The sequence below is a fragment of the Mus pahari genome, chromosome 4 (genome assembly GCF_900095145.1).
Source record: "Mus pahari chromosome 4, PAHARI_EIJ_v1.1, whole genome shotgun sequence".
NCBI classification, from domain to species: Eukaryota; Metazoa; Chordata; class Mammalia; order Rodentia; family Muridae; genus Mus; species Mus pahari.
In genome coordinates, this window is record NC_034593.1 from 112,013,843 (window position 1) to 112,038,495 (window position 24,653).

Below are 24,653 nucleotides of genomic sequence, written 5' to 3' on the forward strand. Positions count from 1 at the left end.
AATCTGAGAAATAGACTGTCCAGCAAATCCCCTTCCATTAACTGATTTACTGACATGTTCTTAGATTTCTTCATGATACCTAACGACTCCTGCTTTTCTTAAGTATGGAGGCTACAAGAATGGATTATGCCTCCTTTGGTTTCCTTAACTTCACAGTGGTGATTAATCATATAAGGGCACAGTCAGGAGGGAACAGATTAATGACAGCAAAACTAGAATTCCATTGGAAGACAGGAAATGTGTGAAATACGAACCTTTGGCTTTACCAGTATAAGTATCTTATCAATTCGTAAGTAATGCCAACCAGACTTATTATTTAAAGAAGGAACGACATAGTTGTTTGCTTATAGTTCCTTCAAAGCCCATGGAACATTCCACTGGCCATCACTTACAACAGACATTCCCTAAAGCAAGAAACAAACAAACAAACAAACAACAACAAAACAAAAACAAAAAACCAACCAACCAACAACAACAACAAAAAAAACCAACAAAAAAAACCAACAAAGAGGCTGTCACCTTTTCCCAGACAATGGCCTGAATTTTCCTACCACTTACACATTTCCTCGATGCCAGGTAACTGAGCCATATTACCTGTGTTTACATGTGTGATGCATGAGCATCATAGAAGGCTATTATTTCCGCAGCGTGTGGAAACAGCATGCTACCTTGGTAGATGTACTGACCAGGAGGCAGGAAGGTTCGTGTATTCAGAACACTAAGTGACCTGAGTGGCACATGTCCTCTAACTGGGACTCCACTTAGAATCAGAGAATTGAACACATCATTCTTCCAGTCCTTTCCGGCTTTAAGTGTTTGTTGTCATGGTACACAGCTTCACCATCACTTATAGAAACCTGTTATGATGCTTGTGCCAACTGGATTTTCCTCTGAATCTTATATTTCATTTACTTGCAAGCAAAGATGCTGCCAGAACGTGGTTTTATGAAATCTGTGCTTGGTGTGATTCACATCGGGTACGTCACACGTAACTCATGTCCCCAAACATGGCTTTCCGACAACATTTACAAAGCATTTAGTGAGTTCTTACTGAATCCAAAGTCCAGATCTAGGCGTAAGAGACATATAGAGGTGAACAATGCACAGATTTTTCTGACACAATGGAAAAGATGTAAGTGTAGATGACCCTGCTATGGGGCAAATGGTAAACAAGAATATGAGCCTCACAGATAGGCAAAAGGAACCCAATAAATATTAACTACACTCTTACACACTAATGCCAACAAATGATTGAGATTTTTATCCTTCAGTACTAGAGAATTGCTTATTATTTTTAGTGCAGCATTTATTAGTGTGCATGTGTGCTCCTAGTCTGCCTGAGTACGATAATCACCTCAGTTAAGTACATGGTAAGTACTTGTCTGAAAACTCCCCTGGAGGGCCTAACTCATTAAGTCTAAACTTTTTAACCAAAGGTCTCGGGCAGCGCTCACTCCTGAATCATTCAGCAGTCGCTTCTCACTGCCTAAGGCAGCTGTGTGACTGTTTGTCACATGTTCTGTAACTGAGTGCTGTGTAGGACCCAATGACAGCGAAAGTTCAATACTTTTTATCAGGAATTAAAAAATGTTGTATTCTCTCAGTTGAGTTTTATACATTCACATGCAAAAAAAACCCATAGTTTTAAATATCTAATGTGACTTAATTTCTCTTTATACAGACTATTGCTGTGTGAAATTTGTTGTCATAATTGTAATCTACCCATGTGTTACTCCCCAGTTTAAGATAGCCACATCTCTGTTTATGTTTCTTTGATTTTACTTTGGGATTTGGGTAGAAGGGGGGGTCAAGAACATGGTGAAGGAGTGCTATATCAAGTTGAAGGAGGCAGAGAATGAATGATGGGTATAAAGATTGTTGGTCATCAACGGGAGGAGAGGCCCTTGGTCCTGTGAAGGCTCTATGTCCCAATGTAGGAGAATGCCAGGGCCAGGAAGTGGGAATGGATGGGTTGCAGAGCAGGGGGAGTGGGAAGGGGATAAGGAGAGGGAGTTTTTGGAGGGAGACCAGGAAAGAGGAAAACATTTGAAATGTAAATAAAGAAAATATCTAATAAAATAAAATAAAATAAAATAAAATAAAATAAAATAAAATAAAATAAAAAAGATTGTGGTCACCGCTCCTGCGTGATGCAGACTCAGAAAGGTGCACACCACATGTGCACTGACAGGAGCTTCCCCCAAATGCCAAGCAAGTGGTGGTGAAAATGTCAGTCCTCTGGCAAGCCACAGCCTTTTGGATAAATAAACAAAGCAAGCAATGACTGTATTCTCAATCACTAATACAGATAAGTATTAATGACCCAATACTCAGGATATCTGCTGATCCAAATAAAAACACTGAAGTAGGGTGACACCCTTGCTCAGTAATCTGCCCGAGTGACATGGAGTCGCGGTTCCGCCTAGTTAAAGCAACCCCACTCCTCATACCTAGTAATGTGGGTTAGGAGAAAAGGGACTGAAAATGTGGGAAATGTAGTTTCCCTTACTAGCTCATTTTGTATAAGGCATATGTAATATATAAATTATATAGGGATTTCTTTATTGAGGACAAGTAGAGTCATTAATAGTAAATACTTTTTGTCATTTTTGTAAATTTTAATTTTTAAATATGTGTGAGCGTTTTAACTTACATGCATTTCTGTGTACCACGTGTGCATGCTGGGTGCCTGTGGAGGCCAAAAGAGGGCACTAGATCCCTTCGAATTAGAGTTAAAGACAATTTTTAGCCACCATGTGGGTGCTGGGAATTGAACTTACATCCTCCAGAAGAATAATCAGTTCTCTTAGATACTGGGTCATTTCCTCAGTATTTGTAAATTTGAATTTTCATAACCCATTTACATATAATTCCTATAGGTACTTAATTTATCAGTTATAAAATATTTATTCTGTATCTATCTGTAATTATTTATAGCATGTGACAGATTTATTGAATTGTGACTTGATCAGGATTTTGAGAGCACCAAAATTTGTGATTGTGATTATGTAGTAAACAATGACTTTGGAGTATTTCTTGTGTGTGTACATGTATGTTAGTGTGTACATATACACATGTGGGCACATGTTTATGGGAGCTGCAGATTACTATTGGGTGTCTTTCTTAATTGATTCCACCTCTTAGATTTTGAGACAGGGACTCTGATTGAACCCGGATCTCTCCACTTTGGCTAGCCTGGCTCCCCAGAAATCTTTTTATCTCTTCTTCCTCAGTACTGGAGTTACTGGAACTTGCCTGTGCACCTGGCTTTTCTGTGGGTGTTGGGGATGGAGCTCAGGTCTTCATGCTTGCATGATAAATGCTGTACCAGAGGAGTCATCTCAGATGCCCAGGTATTTCTGCAGCTCTCTCCCACAGTATAATAAACTGTAAGACAATTTCCTTTACCACCCTGTTGCAAACACAAATACTTCAGTGTCTGCTCTTTAGTGCGAACTCTAGAACCTAGTTCACCTCTATCCAGAGAGGGAACAGTTCTCGGCTGAGTGGAGGGTACCACTTAGGGGGAAAGGATACCCGATTAGTTACGCCCATGCAACCAGTAAGTGCCATCCACTCTATCCCTGGAACTAACACGGGGAACTGAATAAAGAAACATGTACCATTTGAGAGCCCCTTCTTTGGAGGAATTGCTTTGTGCTGGTTAGTTTTTGTCAACACAAACTGTAGTCACCTTGGAAGAAGGAAATTCAACTGAGGATTTGCCTTCATAATATTTCCAATGGGCTTGAGTCTGTGGCTTTTTTTTTTTTTTTTTTTTTTTTTTTTTTTTAATTGAATTGAGAGCCCAGCCCATTTGGATGGTACCATCCTTAGGGAAATGGTGGTCCTTGGTGTGCATAAGGAAGGTAGCCGAGCAGGCCAGTGAATCGTTGAACCTCCTTGATTCTGCTTCAGTTCCTGCCTCCAGGTTCTTGCCTAGCGTTCCTATCCTGATTTCCCTCAGTGATGGACTGGAGCCTGTAAGCACCCAAACCCCTTTCTCTCCAGTGTTTAGCACAGCAATAGAAAGCAGTGTAGGAGAGAAATTGCTTACACTGACTTGATTGGCACTTCTTTTTAAGCAAGGGAAAATACATTGGCAACAGTGTAACAGAAGGTTCTTTAACCTAAGTTGTTTTATAGTTGCTGTTTTCTTTTCAAGGTTTACCCTGAAATGCACTCCGTTGTACTACCTCTCACCCAACAGTGATGCCGTTCTAACACCTTCAAGTGCTGACCCACAGGGTGATATTTTAAAAGATCTTTAATCACAGTCCTGCCTGTATTTTCACTTTCCAGCCTGTGGAGAGGATTTGGAGAAAGAGGAACACTCCTCCATTGCTGGTGGGATGGCAAATTGATACAACCACTCTGGAAATCAATCTGGAGGTTCCTCAGAAAATTGGAAATAGATATACTTGAAGACCCAGCTATTCCACTCTTGGAAAAATACCCCAAAGATGTCCCACCATGCCACAGGGGCACCTGTTACACTATGTTCATAGCAGCCTTATTTGTGATAGCCAGAAGCTGGAAATAACCCATATATCCCATGACAGAAGAATAGATACAGAAAATATGGTTCATTTACACAATGGAATACTACTCAGCTATTAAGAACGAGGACATCCTGAGTTTTGCAGGCAAATGGATGGAACTAGAAAATATCATCCTGAGTGAGGCGACTCAGATCCAAAAGGACATACATTGTATGTACCCACTAATAAGTGGATGTTAGCCAAGAAAAGTACAGAATACCCAAGATACAGTTCACAGAACTCAAAAAGGTCAACAAACTGAATTGCCCAAGTAAGGATGCCTCGCTTAAGTAAGTCCCACTTGGGAGGGAGAAGAAAGCAATCACACATGGGGAGGGAGAGAGGGTCCTGGGAGGGAAAGTGGGCAGGGGGAGTGAGTTGGGGGAGGAGAGGGGAACCTGATCTGGACTGAAGCCTCGAGGGCCAGCAGAACGAATGGAAACAGGCAACCCCAGGATATAGGAGGTTGGGGGGACCCTCCAGAATGCAACAGAAACCTGAGAGGTGAGAGAATCTCAGGACTCAAAGGGAGGGACCTTAGATGAAATGTCCAACAGTAGGTAGAGGGGACTTATAGAGCCCACCTCCAGCAGGAAGATAGGACATCAAATGAGGAAGAGAGGGGGCTACCCCACAGTCACAAATCTGACCCATAATTGTTCCTGACTGTCTTAGTCAGGGTTTCTGTTCCTGCACAAACATCATGACCAAGAAGCAAGTTGGGGAGGAAAGGGTTTATTCTGCTTACATTTCCATACTGCTGTAGATCACCCAAGGATGCAGGACTGGAACTCTAACAGGTCAGAAAGCAGGAGCTGATGCAGAGGCCATGGAGGGATGTTCTTTACTGGCTTGCCTCCCCTGGCTTGCTCAGTCCACTCTCTTATATAACCCAAGACTACCAGCCCAGAGACGGCACCGGCACCACCCACAAGGGAACCTCCCCCCTTGATCACTAATTGAGAAAATGCCTTACAGCTGGATCTCATGGAGGCATTTCCCCAACTGAAGCTCCTTTCTCTGTGATAACTCCAGCTGTGTCAAGTTGACACAAAACTATCCAGTACACTGACTGAAAGGATTACAGGGATAGAAATGAAGAGGAGCCTGAGAAAAAGAAGGTCCAGTGACAGGATCAAATTGGGATTCAGCTCAAGGGGAGATCCCAAGGTCTGACACTATTACTGAGGTTATGGAGCGCTCACAAAAAGTGACCTAGCATGACAGCACTCTGGAAGACCCAACAAAGAGCTGAAAGGGTCAAATGCACCCAACCAATGGACAGAAGTAGCTGACCCCTGTTGTTGAATTAGGGAAAGCTGAAAGAAGCTGAGAAGGGTGACCCTGAAGGAGGACCAGTAGTCTCAATTAATCTAGACTCCTGAGATCTCTCAAACACTGGACCACCAAACAGGCAGCATACACCAGCTGATATGGGTCCCCCAACACATATACAGCAGAGGACTGCCAGATCTGTGTTCAATCATAGGTGATGCATCTAACCCTCAAGAGACTGGAGGCCACAGGAAGTTTAGAGGTCAGGTGGGGTGAGGGGGTGGGGACATCCACATGGAGATAAGGGCTGGGGAGGAGGTATGGGATGTGGAACAGTTGGAGGGTGGATGGGGCAGGGATAAAATATGGAGTATAAAAATTAATTAATTAATTAATTAAAAAAGAAAAAACCAACAAAACAAAATATAGGTAACCTAGAAGGGGGTTATTTGTGGAGCATAAATCAGAAATATTTGCTTGGGTAAGGTTCAGAAGTTTGATAGCCTTCCTAAAGGCTGAATGTTACAAAGGATTCTGAGTTATAAACTAAAGCAGATGTTACAGAAGATGAGTTACCTTTTCATTTATCTTCTTTTCTAACAGCTAAAAATAAGATCTGCTTTTGAACAGAGTAGATGATGAAGAATACTTATAGTTTTATTTGTAGAGCCTGTAAAATTAAGGTCAAACTAAGACTCTTTCAAATTTTATTATTTCAATTGTATCCAATTTTTATCCTGATAATTTTTTTTATTTGGCGATAATTGCAGTTTTCTATCTTGAATATTGCTAAGGACAAGGGCAAAGTCATATATTTGAAAATAAATTTTATCTTTATTTTTCCTATTCTCTTTCATGGGAGAAAAATCACTAGCTGCTTTTCCCTTCTGCAGTTCCCTTCAATAGTTTTTCTTTCGGCACATAATTTTATGACACCCACCGCCAGGAAAATTAATGTACCAGTGGCTTATTGCATTGCTGATACACGAGTATTAAGATATGAAGGAGAAAGAGCAGCACACCATTAATCAGAGATGCTCCATGACCCAGCACGGCAGACCCAGTATGGATGGAGAATAAGAGACGTCTTTTACCCAACACCTATCTTTTTGCTTACAAAATCTGTGCTTTCTTATGTCAGTGAGGAGAGAGGATGAGAGAGCTGGACAGAGCAGAAAAGGAAAGGGTGAAAGGGGGAAGAAGAGGGAAAGAAGACGAGAGATCAGTGAAAGAAGAGAGGATGGACCAGAGGACAGAGAGAGAAGAAAGAGGAGGAAAGAAAGAAAAAGAAGGGAAAAGGCAAGGGAGGACAGGAAGTAAGAGGGAGGGGAGGGAAGGAGAAGAGGAAGAGGAGGAGGAGGAGGAGGAGCAGGAGGAGGAAGAGTAATTTTATTCTCCATAGACATGATGTCCATGCTATTTGATTGGTAACTATTCAATCCCTATTTCTCCCTCAAGGTGATTTTTATGCACCTTGCCATTTCAAACCGTATTTATTTGAACAGTGACTCCAAGTACTTACTGGGTTGAGAACCACAGTGAAGAAGAGCTCCCCTCCATGAATACTCTTGTCCAGTTCCCTGGGACCCCCTGGATACTCCTTGTAGAAAATTGTATGGGTGAAGAGCCCACAGGTTTGTCTTGGGAGAACCTGAAGGAAAGAGGGGCAGGTAAGGAGAAAGTTCTGGTTTCCATCATGCAATCTTAACTTGTCTTCCTTGTGGAAAGCATATAAAGGTATTTATTGAACGATAACCAGGAATGAAAAGATGATGTAAGGAAGAAGGGATAACAAGAGAAGTTAAAAAAAAATTAAAACTGATATAGATGCTAAATTATTTTTGCTATTTTCTCTTTTAAGTTTCAACAGAGTCTAATATATTTTAAATATACTTTAAAATACTGGAATTATTATATATCCTTCTACCAAATTCTTCAGACACATTTGGAAATGAAGTCAGTTATTAACATGGTGCTACTTAGCAAGTGGCAGGCTAACTAGAAGAAGCATATGAAACGAATCAGTGTCTACTCTAGTGTGCACACACTGTGGCGAGGGGTCTCAAATGCCAGGTGTGAAGGTCACCAGGTCCAAAAGGAAGACAGTGTCTATTTAGTTGGTTGCTTTAGAAAGCACTGTAAACAAAATGACAAAAGGTCACTTTGCAGAAAGAAGGGCTTTCCATCCTTTGCTGCCAATGGCCACATCAGTGATGAGGTCTTTGTTGTTGTTGTTATTGTTGTTGTTACAGATTTCTCCATTACAGGACCGTGCAATTATAAAAGAAGTTGTGTAAGACACCCTGTTCTCAGCTAAGCCTCACACAGAGAGACGTGGAGTGGCCTATGCTTGCCATGCTTGGAGACAGAAAACCAATGGGCGGATTTGAGAAAGCTGGGAGTTCTTCAGCACCATGTAGTTGGGCATTCTGATCATTGCTTGCAGGAAAATGATTCATCATTTTTATTGCCTTAACACAAAGCATTTTTAGTTCCAGGACCATTTTGCGAACATTACCTGTTCAAGACTTCCTGTGTCTTCAGCCTTCCATGTACATTATATATGTTCCAGTAGTGCAGACAGTATTGTAAGAGATTTTACTCTAGGTTTTGGAAGTTTTTCCAGGAAATGTAATTCTTAGCTCAGTCAATGCACCAGATATTTCTGAGTCAATCAAGCCTATATGGGTCTCATTTATTTTGATAAAACATATACACCGAGAAGATACTTTATCTTAGGTCAATTAAGATATTTCAGTTTAAATCTCAGGTTTATTAGCTGGGGGGTTGTTTATGCCTGAAAGTATCATGAACTGTCAGAATGCCATGCACAAAACCACAGCCAAAAAAGGGGAACTGATAGAAAAGGGGTTCCAGCTGAATCAGCTATGCTTACTATCAGTCACCGGACATGTAGCTTCATAGACTTTAAAAGCCATGTTCAGGCTTGACTCACGAACTTAGCAAATACTTTTTCTAAACTCTATGCTTGTTCATGTAGGAGAACAGAAGTGTGCTTGCACGTGCACTCATATGTGCATGTGTGTGTTCTATTCTTAGAAGACAATAATTGTCAGAGCCATGATCAAAATACATTGTATGCAATTTTCAAAAATTAAAAAAATATTAACAGTCTATCAAGGTAAGGAGACATAGCCAAATAAAACAAGTAATACCTATCTGTGGTTAAATGTCAGGCTACTGATACATTTTAAAAGGGTAGGCCTTCACGTAAATGACTTTTAGGATTAAGTTTGTGTATCTTGCTTAGAAATCGCAGCATACACGCATGGCATATGGCTGCTGTCTGCGAAGTTAAGCTTGCCCAGGTCATTTAAGTAGAGACAGAATTGTGAAGAAACTTGAATGTTGTCTTTTTCTTAAATTCTGTGAGGTTGAATAAAGGGGAGGCTTCGCTCTAAAAATATGTGTACCCCCATAAGTCTTTGAGCCTCAGTGGGCCACAATGGGAGGCTGGGCAGACAACCAAGGGTGGGATCAGGGTCCCGATCCACTGTCTGGATTTGAGATGCAGCTATCAGATAATGGATGCGTTTCTTGAAACAGCTCTTATGCTATGGAAGGAATGAGAACTCTCTCCACCTTATTTTAACATAGACTTTCCCCCAGATAATGGTGGTAGTGTAACACTGTGAAATTCAAACTTGGAAACTGTGTAGCCTCCCCCAGCCTATGCAGGCTGGCTCAGACCTGCTCTGCCACTGTCAGCTAGCCCACCTAGGGTGGAGTCTTCTTACCTAGATTAGGTCTATTGTTCTGCCACAAAGGTGGTTTCCTCCAAGATGCCACTACCTGCTGAGAGGCTGAACCTGTTCCCCTGACACAATCCTGCCTAAAAGAGATCCTGGTGTGGTGGGGGATGGGTTCCCCCCTTTATAAGCTCAGACTCATTGGCCTTGATCAGAAAAAAACGTTGTCTTGGCTCCTTATTTCTCTTTCCATTTCTCCCATAAAGGCACCCCAGGCTTCCTTTAGGGAACCAGGTTTCTGCAGCTGTGGGCAGCTACAAAACTGTAATCTTTGTAGTTGCTGACAGTTCTTGGGAAATGGTGAAAGCCTTAGACAGCAAGTCAAGGCACAGTAGTATAACACCAAGGAAGGCTACAAACAGGTAACTGTGTTAGTGAATTAGCCAGTGAAGAATGCTGGCCATTGTGTGTGTGTGTGTGTGTGTGTGTGTGTGTGTGTGTGTGTATACAGATAGATTGGTGAGAGACCCTACCCCTGGGCTGCCCCTTATAGCCAGTGTGTACAGTGAGAATGAGTCTTGTTGCTCATAGGCCTCTATGTCTACCCAAAGAGTCACATTTAACAACCAGGTTCCAGGGTTGAGAACACTAGTTTGCTACTCACTCCTTACTGTGTGAGGATAAAAAGTGCTGAGGGAAGAGGCCCCATGTTCTATTAATTCATGAGGGAGACCCATGGAAGGAATGCATGAATTCAGAGAATAAGAAAACTATAGGTCTATTTGAGAACCACAATACTGCACAGTTGGTTACATATGTTCAAAGGAAGGTTTGATGGGATAGGAATAGGTCGGGCATCTTTGGGAAGTCATTCACAGGGAACACAGCAGACCATGCTGTGGAAGACAGAAAGGCAGGCATAGCGCTGAACATTTCCAGTCTCTTAAGTTCGCATTAAAGAGTGTGCAGACAGCTGAGACTCAAGGGTAGAAAGGTCAGGAGGATTTACGGGCTGGCATTGCCTACTGGCTAGCCTTCATGGAAGGGCAAGAAGAAGGTGCAAACTGAGCAAGTGTGAGCTGGTCCCATACAATAACCGACATAATAACCGACATAATCACCAAGCAGGAAATTAAGATGGTGGATTCAAAAGAGTGAACGAAAAGAAAGTCTAAAGGTATGATTGTGGGTGCTCAGATAGGATTTGACCGTCTTAGTGGGAAGTTTGATTTACTGTGGGAAGTTTGAATTACATAAATGAATTAGTGGTGGCAGGATCCATGATAGCTTGAAGGGAAAAATACTCTTAAGCCTTTTGATTTTAATTTGTGGATGATTTCAGTTCCGTTAGAAAATCTGGGTCTGGCAGAAGATTCTAGGGTTTCTGCCTCAGTCCTCAGCTCTTGCCTTCCAGTCTTTCAGGAGGGCATCTGACTCTCCAGTTCTTAACTTGTAGGCCTATTTGGATGGCTCATGATGATTTTCTACATAACCCATAGCCTGCTGAACACTCTTCAATATGGAAATTCTCATGTACAAGCCCACAAATTGAGTCCATATGAAAGCAGAAATCATAGGCACACCCTCGTCAAAGCAGAATATCTGCCTAAGCTTTGGTTAACTGCAACACTGATGCATTTGCAACACGTTCAGGAGGTACCAGAAACGAAGTTCTTTGGGCAGAAGCTGCAACAGGACAGAACTGGACTGAATCTAGCCTGAGAGACCGAGGCTCGTCACCAAAGAACTGCCGACATTGCAATAGCGAAAGAGCACCAAGTGCTTTTAAATTATGATCTTCAATGGGTTCTTAAAACTCCCTCTCATCAGAAAGCTGGCCGACCGAGCCATGATAAATTCACTTTGAGTACCAAGGAGGGGCAAGTTGGGAGAAGAATGTGGCCATTACATCCTCATCAAGCTTTTATAGCATTTTTCTTGTTGAGGGACACATTGATATGGGCACTAAATCCATGTTAAATGACATTATACACTTGAATTTTTGCAGACATTAGAAAACTGTGTGAACAGAAGTTAACTGCACCTATTCTAGAGGCCAGATTTTCTGTCCACCTGTATCAACCTAACCTAGCACTCTGGGGCTCCTCAGCTTCCTGGCTGTTTCTTTGCAGTATGTGAGTCTAAATCAGAGCCCCGCTTGCTTTCACTAATACTTTCCTTAAGTTCTGACTTAGGAAAAACTAGGGTCCAATGGCTGATCCATCTCACCCCATCTTAGGGAGCCTCGTATTCTGATATATCACATGGTTTTGTTACCACTTCAGAAAATGAAACAAGACAGAGCCGCTCCAGAGTAGTGATTTATCCATTTGTTCTGTGTGGTCTGGTGGTGAGTCTTGACTTCACATGTGGCTTCTTGCTGCACACAGTGCAGCGTTTTGGGGGGACCCGGCATGGTAAAGAGGTGCAACTTGACAAGCTTGTAAAAAGGGAACATGGTGATTATAGAGAGCCACCATGACTTTTATCTACTGAAAGACTTTTATAAGTAATGATAGAGTCTAAAATTATTTCTAAAATTGACATAATCTTTTCTTAGCATTTTTACATGAGTGATTGCTTGCAAGCATGAATACCAGGAAAAGAAGCCTTTCATTTTTATTTTTCTGAGCTCTAGGAAGTAGGAAGACACAGCTGTCATTAGTGAGCCTTCCTGAGGTATGACAGCACTCTTCACATAGCACATCCTTTCCTGAGCCCCATTTCTAACCCTTAGCTCTCCCGTTTCTCCATCTTCACATGTGTACTGTCATCGGGAGGAAGGGACCAAACCCTACAGGTGTAGGATGCTCACCATGATGTTTTTGTGGATGAAGCCTCTCCGATATCTAGCTGGTTTCAGATGTGGGTATTCTTCAGTGCTGGTGATTTTAATATTCCAAACCTTCTTCCAGGCCTCATAAAGCTGAACGTGGACAGGATAGACACCTGAATGGTGAGGGGACACTGCGTACCCCATATCAGTAGGGATGCTGTGCTCCTAAGACCAAGAAAACTCTCATTAGAATGCGGGAAGCTTGACCTTCCATCCCTCCTCCTCCCCAGAGTCTCACCACAGAGCCCAACCCTAAACTTACTGTGAACTCACAGCGATTCTCCTGCCTCATCCTCCCCAATGCTATGATTATAGGCACACATCGCCAGGCCTAACTTTGAAGATTTGTCTTGATTATACTTTTCTTCTTGGGGTTTGAAATATACTCTAAATATGTGTTTTCAAGTCTATCATTAGTTATGGTTTGGTGCAATTAAAATGATATATATTAAGACCATGAGAATACTTGACTTTGGGTAGCCATCAGTCAATCTTATTGTGTTGGTAAGTGGGTGGTGGGAGGAGGGGCAAAAGACTTCACTTAACACATTCTTGGTCACCTGATCATAATTTTAAGAGTTAAGTAACAAATACATCCTACAAACAATATTCAGCTTATTCCATGGGACACAAAGAATGATGAACCTTCTGAGTGTAACTGGTCTGCTCAAAAGGATCTTACTGTGCCTGCTATACTTTCTATCATGTTTGCTACATTTCTTTTGTAGCTTCATCATGTAATGGCATGCTGTAACATGTGTGGCAGTAACACAACTAAATCTCAGTAGAAGCACACAGGCTTGATTTCAAACTGTAGAAAATTTTACAGAGCATGTTTTTGGTGTTTTTTATTGTTGTTGCTTTTCAAAAGAGGAAGCCCCTCATTGTTTAAGCAGACGGTACCCAAAGAGAAAAAAATCTGGGAATTTACAAGGTTTTAATTAACACACACACACACACACACACACACACACACACACACACACACACACTACACACACACACTAGTTAAAAGCAAACACCTTCCAAACTATACATGCATAAACATGTATGAAGAAGCGACTAAGAATAGCTTGAGGAGTCCCTTATCCGGGACCTCCCCAGGTCCTGCCAATTCCATTAGAAAATCCTGGTGACTGCTGCTGGTTTATTTTGGAGAGGGTTTGAGCTAACTCGGAGTCATTGTCATTGTTGAGGTTTCAGGTGCCCCAGGAGTGCTTATCCATTGCTCTTGGCACATAGAGACAGTTTCCCAGACACAAACTGTGAAATCAATCTTTTAGAAGAAGAACACTCCAGGTTTTGATATTGACGGGTATTTTTTTTTTCCTGAATGACTCGTTTTGCTCTCTGTTTATATTTTTCAATTGCTTGACAACTTTCAAAGACTCCACTGAAATAATCCGTCTTTGAATTAGTTGTGGATTTTTTTTTTTTCACACCCAAGGGCAATTTCACACAGAGGATCAGAGGATCAGGCTGCCAAATAGATTGCCTTGAAGAAATGTGCTGCAAATGGACACGGGAGGCAAAGAGATCTAGGTCACTTTCCTTTTTCCTTCTCAACCTAGAGACTATCAAAAAAAAAAAAAAAAAAAAAAAAAAAAGGGGGAGAGAGGCACAAGTAACATCTGCTCACAAGAGAGCCAGCTGTCACGTGTCACCACCCTGTAGTGGTAGCTGTCCTTCCTCTCAGGGACGTCATGCACTCTTCAAAAGTCCCATCAGTCCTCTCTAGTAAGGATGCTAGAAACAAGAGATATGGCCGGGAGAAACAGAGAGAGATACCAAGACAAGATGGGGAGCACACAAGAGATAGACTGAGGGATGACTGAGAAGGATTGACATCTTCCCTTTTATCTTCAACCTTTGTAGACATCATTATCATATAATTTAGGACTTTTCTTAAATAGAAGGGAAGCATCTCCTTGTTCCACCCTCCCCCTCCCCAGTTATAATTAACTCAGATTAAGGTACCTTTTTTTTTTTTTAAAAATCTAAGAATTATGTACCAAGATGTAATTTTTTTAGAAAAGGTCACTAAAGTATCAGTCTCAAATACTTTCCGAATAGGAGTGCAAGTTAAAGATCAGACAAAATAGATTCCCATCAAAGATGTTGAAAGAAAATAACAGACAATTTTATGTTAAGAACTTCTTAGAGAACTCGGTGAAGAGGCAATCCACAACAACCAGAGCTAAATTTCAAACTCGAAATGTCTGGGAATCCACAAGCAATTATGTTAGTCAAAAGGTCAAGGTAGTTTTCCAGTGCTTGCTTAGTGCTCTTGTGAGTCCAGGGAACTGGATGCATAGAGATGACTTAGCATAGAAAGGACAGCTCCTTTCTTTGACTACTTGAAGAACGTTTGACCATCAGGATTCATGCAGGTTTCATTTCTATTTGCTACTGTTTGTTAAAGTTTTGCCTTTCTTTTGCAGGCTGGTACGGTGATCGGGACATTTCACAGCCACACTAACATCTGGCATTTGGGAGAAGAGCTAACCACATCTAACCCTCCAACCCCATTCCCTAGCCATTGCACAGCCAGATACAGAGTTCAAAGTGTCGAGAAGCCATTAAGTTGTTTGCGAGACCATTTACTATGGTTCTTGCAGCAGGGCAAACTCAATGAGCATACCTGACTGTTGTTACCCCATCTCAATGCTCTTGTATGCTGTGATCTTAACACACAACCATACAACTTAACCTGGAAACTACAGCATGTCTGAACCTCCATTTATTGACAAGTTATTACTAAAAGATGTAGAGTCCTTTTCTCTATCTCTACTGAGGATTTGGGGATCATATCTTATGGCTCCTCCTCTTCCTCCTCCCCTCCCCCTCCCCCTTCCCCTCCTCCTTTTTTGTGGGCCATTTTCTTTGGAACCATATAAATGCACCCATTTCTCATAGCTCTCTGGTGGAGTAAGAACTTTAGAAATAATTTTATATAAAGATTATAGAAACCCTTCTTAACAATCTGCACTTAGTGCTCCTAACTACAGCCCATTATCATGTCCCATGAGTACTACAACAAGTGAAACCCTTAACTGTGTCTACTCTTCTCTGAATTTGATGCAGTAGCATAGTACACCCATGCCTAAGGACATTTGGTATAGGTCTTTAGTATTCCACCCATATTTCTCACTTGGCCCCCCAAACCATTCCCCATATAGCAGCCAAAGAAATTTCTGATAGACTGAAGTATGATATGACTTGCTATTTTAAACCTTCCAGGCTGCCCCCTTGCACATAAATTAGAAGTTATAGCCTGATTGTGCTCTCTGCCTCATATAACCCTTGCTGCTAAAATCCAGCCCCCCAAGGCTTACTCCTCATCTCTTCTTTCATCATGGTAACCTTTCCTGAAGTTCACCAGATTCTTTCCTACCCTAGTATCACTCTATTTCTCAGTCTGGAGTGTTCCTACTCTAATCCCTGTCCCCCACCCCCAGCAACTTTTTTAGCAGGATCTCTTTGCATATCCTTGGCTGCCTTGGAACTCACTATGTAGAGCAGGTTAGCCACAAAATCATAGAGATCTGCCTGCCTCTGCCTTCCGAGTTCTGGCATTAAAAGTATGTGCCACTATATCCAGCTTCCTATTCCATCCCCTTCTCTGAGCAAATCTACAGATGAGACTTGTCCATAGGATATACCAGTGCAACAGTGGCACAAATGCTATGGGGGTAACCACCACTTTTGCATTTGAAGCCCATTCTATAAGGCTGAACCCACACATGATACTGCTAGAGTGGCCAAGAATTCTTTATCTGCTGAAGAGCATCCAATAAAATGATTCCTAATGAGTAGCCCCTTTTCCCCCAAAGTGATCTAGCATAATTGTGTAAATATTTCTTTTAGTCTCTTCTACACTAACTGACTCTAAGAAGTCTGGGCTCTGTTTTATCCACTGCTGTCTGCTTATGATCTTCCTAAATGCAAACGAGACAAACATCTATGAACAAGTGTGGAGATAATGCTGACGCTCACCACCCTCTTCTCCTTTTAATTTTTCCCTTTCTGAATTATCTCAGCTCAACTGTCAGTTTGTTCGAAGTATAGACATATAGTAACTGACTGAGGAATTTTAGTAACTGCATAAATAATACTTGCAAACACTTTTGAAACTGTAGTTGAAATTATTATTATTCCAGGGCCAAACCTTAAATATATAATTTCAAAATAATAATGTTTTTACAATATCAAACTTTTCTTATGTTATACTATAACATAAGTTATAATAAAAACTTACGTTTTACAATATTAAGAGGTTTCTTACATTATCATTCAAGATTTTCCAAATAGACAACTTAAAAACTTATCCAAACAGATAACTTAAAAGACAAGTTTTGCTATAACCCTTGGGAAAATCCCCTTAAAGACTATAGGAAGTAAGAAAAAAAAATCAGTATTCAAGTATTCAAACAACACAACCACTTTATTATCAAAGTACTAACTCTGACAGTTATTTAAACTCTGACTGGTAATTAAAAATGGTGTTTTACTTTTCTTGCTTCTCTCAGAGTTAATCTCTCTAAGCAGAAGAAGCTTCGTATTTCCCACCCATGACCAGAGAGCTCGCTGCTTCTTCTCTGATTTCACGGATAAGCAAGTCTGTCATCTATTGTAATTTCTAAGCCCTCAGTGATTGTCTACCATCTGTCGGATATTCTGTTGTCTACAGAGAAAACAGCCAGGAAACTGCAGCAATGCACTTTGGAAAACTTCTAGATGCCTTTCTGCTTGCAGTTTTAGTTGGAATGTCGCATTTTCTCAGAATATAGATGTTCATGCTTCAGTTAACTACCTCACAGCATTGGGATTCACATTTGCAATTTACATGAGTTTGGGATAAAGCCTCCTTCTATTTACACTTAGTATTATGGTCCTAGAAATATCTATGAAAAGACAGGTTCTCTTTCTTTGACTTTGCAAGTGCTTTCCTTTAGGACTGTGGCTGTTCGAGATATTGTTCCACAAAGAGTGCACTCATCTAGAAGATGGCAGTATATTTGGAAAATAAGATTAGGATCAACATTTGAATATATTCTTTCCATATAATTCATATGTATATTCATATATATATATATATATATATATATGTGTNTGTGTGTATGTATACACACACACACACACACACACATATAAATGAGGTTTTAAAGACATTTCTTGAATACAAGGCACATTTGAAAGACAGTTTGTTTTCCTAACGTAAAACTGATAGCACATATATACATCTCTGGTCCTGAGTACCTACAGGGCTGGTGGGGCCCAAGGGAGGAGACCATGGGCTCAGGGACAACGGAGGGTAAGTGTTAAATGGCAGTGACAGTGGTCAGAGTGGCCCAGTGTATGTGAAGACTGTTCAAAGGAAACTTGGTAATTCAGGCTCTATCTCTCAGAGAGTGTGAGTTTGGTCAGTATGCTAAAACTGTTAAATACTACAACAGTTTCTGTGCTAAATGATAGTATTTCTGATATAGTTTAAAATTAAATCTCTTGGAAGATAATTAGATGAGGAATCTTATTTTTTTCCCCATCAAATGTAAAATAAATGAGTTGCACAAGCAGTCCTTAACTTTTAGATTAAAAACACCATTTCCAGTAGGGTACAGTGACACACAGTAGGGCACAGTGGTACACAGTAGGGCACGCTGGCACATGCCTGCAATCCCAGCACTCTGAAAATTCCATGAAGGAATACTGTGAGTTCAAGGTCAACCTGTCTTTGAAAGCTACACTAAATTAAAATTTACGCCATTTTCATTTTATTTTTTGGTTTTATAAGTAAATTTATGTTTACATGCTAAATATAAATACATTATTTTTAATCTATGGTTTAACTTTAAACATATATTCTTCCCTATTTACATTTTACAGGAGTAATGACACATTTATAAACATCTGGTTAGTAATTTGTAGGTCTGGCTACTGCACAATATCTCTTTTTCTTATATATGCTCTTCAATTTGTAGTACACATTGAAAAACCCTACTGTGATGGCTATGCCCCTTTGAAGGAACTTGCCTTAAATGATTTGAAGTCACCCTCTGCTGGCAGCCATTGAATAAATGATTTGTTTGCTCATTCACATTCTGGGATCCTGGAACCCCTAAATCCTTGCAATTTCCCCAAGTCCCAAGCAGGGTCTTTATTGTTCGTGACAAAGTTGAGATCATATGTGAGTTTATGCTTAGGCTAAAAGGACCAACTGTGTAATTAGAGAGTAGGGCACTGAGGCGGGTAATAGAGGTGACCTTCTGGCAGGAGGGGAGAGTTTGAGAGTGAGTTCTGTCACAAGGACGGTGAGTCAGTCACTCTATCCGGCTGATGGAGTAAAACCTTAATAAGAACTAGAATTCAAGGCTTATTCCTTGACTGATAATATTCACTCAGACTCAGAAACCTCAGGAAGTAAAAGTTCTTTGTCTTGCAGTGTGGAGAACAAAAACCTGCTACAATGATATAATCAACAAAACTCCCTGGATAAAGATGTTAATGGTGCTAATAATGAGATCTTGTGAGACAGGACGGAAGTGTGACCCTACCCTTCAGAAGAAACATTCTGAGAGAAACCGTACAGTGTTTAATTAACTCAACGTTAAGAAAAGGCTCCTATTCTTTCAGTATCCAAAGACACAAGTACCAGAGAATGAGATTCTCAGGGTCTCAGGGACCCCGAGACAGGCAGCTGGGATGGGAGAGACAGCCTGTTCTGTGTCCTGGGCCCTGTCTCTGTGTGCTAAACAGACCAGCGCAGTAGGAAGACTTTAGACCGTGCCTCAGCCTCTTCTCTGACCACCGTTAGAGGCAGTGAAAGTGACTATTTCATCTCTTTCAGCCAAGCAAGGTGCTCAAGGAAAGAGGACCAATGGGAGAAGCCCCCATGGTCCCAAAGAAACAGCAGGACAAAAGATGAATACTGTTTTAGAAATGGCTCAAGAACTTTGGCACTTGGAAAGGCCACCCACCCTGATAAAGATCCCACCAGCTACAAATGACTGTAGTGCAAAGAGCTGCCATCAGGGAGTGGCCACAAGTGCTTCTTGCAATTATCCAGTTAACTCAGGCATTGGATCATCAGACAGCACCTGCTTAATCTTCCCCACAGCTACAGGCCAGAGATGAGGCAGGAGAAGAGGCAGGGGCTGCTGGAAAAGAGGGTGTGTCCCACTATATACGGTGCATATATGGCATGTGAGAGGGGTTGGGGAGAGGGAATAAGGGGACAATGATGTAATTATATATTAATTTAAAAATTAAAAAAAAGTATTAGTTAAACGAATCCCTCCATTGTTACTTCTGCACCCTCAAACTTCAGAACTCTTATATAAGTGCATACATGCACTTATTTAATAAAGATTTAAGTTAACAAGTGAATATATTAACAGTAAATCTACTTTGGTAAAGAAAATTGACAATATGTGTCTAAGTGAGGCACCCCTGTTGCACATGATAGGGTTACAGCAATGAGCTCTTAACAGTCTACATTTGCCTTCAAGTCTCTCCTACGACCCAGCAGCTTTGGAATTGGATAAGCTTGAATGGTATTTAACAACGCAAATGTTCAAGTAAACACCACAAACAAGTTAAGCTAAAGTTTTAGTAAAAGTACTGAAAAAGGTACCACACCATGTGTCCATCTGGTTTGGACTCTGCCACTTGCAAACTCATTTCATTTAACAGGGTATGTTTTCCCCTCTCTCAGAGCGCCTTCCAAAATGCTGGAAGTGTCACATCTGTGTCAAGCACCTCCTAGGACAACATGTCACTCAAAGATGTGCTTTTCAGAGAGCACTCAGAAGAACCACGGGAGCACCTGTATTCTGTATACGTCAGGTCAAGTTTTGCTTTAAATTGTTGAGATTTGCTCAAGTGAAATACAAGAACAAGGCTTTCAGAAATTTAAAAAAAAAGTGAACTTAGGTAGGTTTGTTTTTATATTTAAATAACTGAAAAGAGAATTGGCTGGGGATACAATGGATATGTTGTAGGGTTTGGTTTACAGACGCTTTCTCTCTTTTTACTTTTAAGCAATGAATTTGATCGGGACATTGGAGGTTTTTCCTATGTAATAAATCTATAGACCACCTAATGATAGTTACAGATCTCCAGACTGTTGTCAAGTACATTTGATCTTTCAGAAAACACACATGGTTGGTTGACTAGCTAGGAATGTTTAAGTCTGCATAACACTAATTTTAGTTGAGATTCAATAGCCCTACCAGAGGCCAGCGATGGGACTGATGACCTGTCACGGCTATGACACGCCCTCTGGTATCTATGGCAGCTACCAAGGCAGTGATGTAGGTGGTACTTCTCAGACACCAGGAATTACCCTAACACCTGTGCAAGAGAGAAGTGTTGTAAATGGGAACAGCTGTGTGCTCCATTTGTTTTACCTATCGATACCATGGCCACTAATGTCTCTGGCACTGGGGCTTGCGGCTAGAAAAACTGTGGTAGTTATATGGGCTTATAAGCTTGACAAATCAGAATGGAACCCTGATCCAGCTTCCACTAGCTATGAGGTCTTAGTGAAATGATATATGTTCTCTGCTGGTTGTAATACGTGGCTGTGAGAATTCCTGAAATCAGTATAATGTATGATTCCCAGTTGGAACCCAGATATTTCTCTTTCTTCATTTCCTTAGGAATCAAGACTCTGAAATTACATTTCTGTTATATTTACAGAATAATTTATTTTTAAAAAACAATATTCCCCAGTTTGGGCATAGATTAAATAAAAAGAATGGGAGACTGGGAAATTAGGTAAGTTGCTACAATGATCCAAAACTGAGAATAAAATTTGGAGGCAGTTAGAGAAGAACAGTTGAAAAGGAACAGAAATTGATACTGTGGAAAATAAAGAAAAAAAAACCCATCAAATCATGAAAAGAGAGGCACAGGGGCTACGATAAGCTAAAGCCTTGGCTGGGGAGACAGCTCAGTGGCTAAAGGATTTGCTCTCAAGTGTGAGAACCAGGGCCTGCAGCCCCAGAACCAAAGAAAATGCTGCGTAGTTGTAGCTCCCACTCTCAGAAGGCTGTGGTAGGATCGCCGCAGCAAGCTGGCCAGAATAGTCACCATTAACAAATGTCTGGGCTTGAGAGAACATACTTCGGTGAATAAAGTGGGGTAGGATCAAAGAAGATTTCTGATATCATCTTCAGGCCTCCACATGTGCACTCACAGAAGTGTATATGCACCACACATATACACACACACACACACACACACACACACACACGACCACATACATGCATAAACATGTATATACACACATGCATGTACACATGCACACACACATATACACAGACACACATGCATGCACACAAATACACACACATGCATGCACACACACACACACACACACACACACTCTTTTTTTTTTTTTTTTTTCGAGACATGGTTTCTCTGTGTAGTCTTGGCTGTCCTGGAAGTCACTCTGTAGACCAGGCTGGCCTCGAACTCAGAAATCCGCCTGCCTCTGCCTCCCNAGTGCTNGGATTAAAGGCATGCACCACCACGCCTGACTCACGCACACACACACACACACACACACACACACACACACACTCTTTAAAGAATACTAAAAGTGATGTGAGCTGCAGAATTGGCTCCTACTTATTGTTGCATAGCCATTTTCTCTGAACTGAAACATTCCTAAGGAAGGAAACAAATTCAAGCTCTCAAGGCCCAGGAAGATAGTGAAATTTACAGGCTTCACAATTTGGGGGGGAGAAGACTCGTCCACAGGATGAACTGTCTGTAATTTCAGCAGGGAGCTCCTGGGATGCATGTCTCTGAGCTGTCACCTTGCTGGGGTGGGCTTTTCAGTTGCTCAGGGTCCTGCAAGTTATCTCAATAAACTCCTGGCTCGCTAAGCCACATTTAGGCGGGGCCATTTCTGTTCCTTTGGTCTTGTCATCAATATCCTATGTGGAATAGGTATTTTCATAGGAAGTGTCACATGACATTTGTCTTCCTGCTGTCCCTCCCATCTTGGCCACTCTCTAGCCACATCTCAGAAAACACATGGTATCCAGTCTAGGAAGTCAGAAGAATGAAAAGACCAAAATCAGGAGCAGTGTGCACGGATCTGGAAGCAGAACTTGTCCCACCCCACATCCGGCTCAGTACAGCAGGGAGAATTTATAGACAGATTCATAAAGGCTTTTAGTTTGCCTCATGTCCACATGACTGTGGGCAGAGAGGGACCACTCCAACAGCACATGCACTAAATTTATCTTTCCTTTATAAAACCAGTTTGTCAATGCATGCTGGCAGGAACACTAGCGTTTGTGCTGGAGGAAAGGGGGGGGGGTGGACAGAACTGAGAGCTGTATTTTCTACATTCTCATTAGAAAGTATGAAAGCTTTCTGTAGTCTGGAGAAGTGTAAGCTGAAGAGGAATTCACAAGAAAGTAACTCTAACAGAGGCAACCAAAAGCGCTCTCCAGAGCTTGAAGAAATAGGTTTCCATGTTTCCCCGACTCTTTCCGTTTGGTTGTGTCTCCCTCCGTACCACATTACCCCGGACCACCCTGTTTCTACTGTAATCTTTGCACCTCTAGCCTCTCCTCTGCTTGCTTCCCTGTTACAAGTGTGCTGCCACTCCCTTTCAGTGGATCCTTCCACTTATTTCCCTCTCTAGAGACCCTTCCTATCATCCTAACCTCTCCAGGCACTCCAAGGCTAATGCAGAACTAGGGAACTCATAATTAGGATCCCCATATGAAGGAGAACTTGTGGTTTTGTCTTTCTGAGCCTGGGTTACCTCACCCGGTATAATCATTTTCCAGTTCTGCTCTTTTTTTTGTGTGTGTGAATTTAAATTTTCTTTATAATTGAATACAATTCCATTGGGTATATATATATACTACATTTTTAGGTAGCCATTCATCAATTGGAGGACACTAGTCTTGCCCAGCTGTGAACCCTGTCTGATAGATATAACACCAATGTATCGAACAAACTGTGCCCACTGGTGCAATAATAGCGTGATTAATAGAGAGATAATCAACTGCTTAATGGTTGTATTTGGGGTCCTCTCTCTGGAAAGGAGGCCATGCTTATGGCTGTGAACCTGATCAAGAGGACATGACCTTTAGAGAAGAACCTAGAACAACTGTTTTGATAACTAGACATGTTAAACTCCTTTGTTCTATATCCCCAAATGAATGCTGATCTCTTTCTTCATTAGAAAAGCTCCTTACAGCTGTGAGTGGCATTAACAGAGTCATAAGTGGTCAAAATACCAAGAATAAATGAGAGCGGAGCACTTAGTCCTAGATGGACACACCCCTGACAAGGCTCAGGTAACATCCTGAGATGGGGAAGTATCAGAGGTGGAAGATGAGGAGGTGGAGCAGTCATGACAGAGACATTGCATTTAATGAACTCACCATGAGACCTGGACATGATTGTGCCCACTGACATTTCATTATGGATGGGAGAGGTGCTCAGGAGGGTCTACTCTCCATGAGGGTCTGTTGGTAGACAATGGTTGTTGAGGGAGGGAGGCCATTTTTTCAATGGTGTAGTTACTGGTAAGTTGTCCAGAATCCAGAAAACAACTTGCTACTCACATTAGTGCAGGCAAGACAACACACACACACACATACACACACACACACACACACACACTCACAAACGCAGAACATGAAAGTAGAATGGGGGGGTGGTTCTTGGGTTGAAGAAGGAGAAGATAACAGAAGTAATGGGAGTAAAACAGCTAAAATACACTATGCAAATGTATAAAACTCTCAACAAATAAAAACCAACCCCCTAATCAATAAAGCAAGAGCAGTGAGTACGCATTGAGGGACCCATGGCTCCAGCTGCATACGTAGCAGAGGATGGCCTTGTCTGACAGCAATGGGAGGGGAAGCCCTCGGTCCTGTGGAGGTTTGATGCCCCAGAGTAGAGGGATGCTGGAGTGGTGGGGTGGGAGAAGATGGTTGGGTGGGGGAGCACCCTCATAGAGGCAAAGGGGAGGGGGAGAGGGTGAATGTGGGATGGGGGGTTTGTGGAGGGGTAACAGGGAGGGGGATATCATTTGAGATATAAATGAATGGAATGATTAATAAAAATTTTAAAAAAGAAGGTGTTTTCACCTGATAAATGTCACTTAATGATAGTTGAATAATTATTTTTAAATAAGAAGCTTTGTGGCATTGTAGAGGAGGGAGGTGAGTTTTCTTACATTGGTGAACTATAGAACCTTTAAGGATAAATTAGAGTTGATGCTTTCAAGACTATAAACTAGTACACACAGATAGG

At 41.4% G+C, this 24,653-nt stretch overlaps 1 protein-coding gene across 1 annotated transcript in view; it reads right to left on the minus strand.

Annotated features, from left to right (window-relative positions):
- Positions 1 to 24,653, minus strand: part of Ndst3 (N-deacetylase and N-sulfotransferase 3) — a 145,806-nt gene that overhangs the window by 57,648 nt on the left and 63,505 nt on the right. The window contains exons 5-6 of the mRNA XM_021195526.2: positions 12,342 to 12,527; positions 7,339 to 7,467 (exon numbers count right to left, since the gene is read on the minus strand). Of these exons, the coding sequence (XP_021051185.1) occupies positions 7,339 to 7,467; positions 12,342 to 12,527 (315 nt within the window). The remainder of the gene's footprint in view (positions 1 to 7,338; positions 7,468 to 12,341; positions 12,528 to 24,653) is intronic.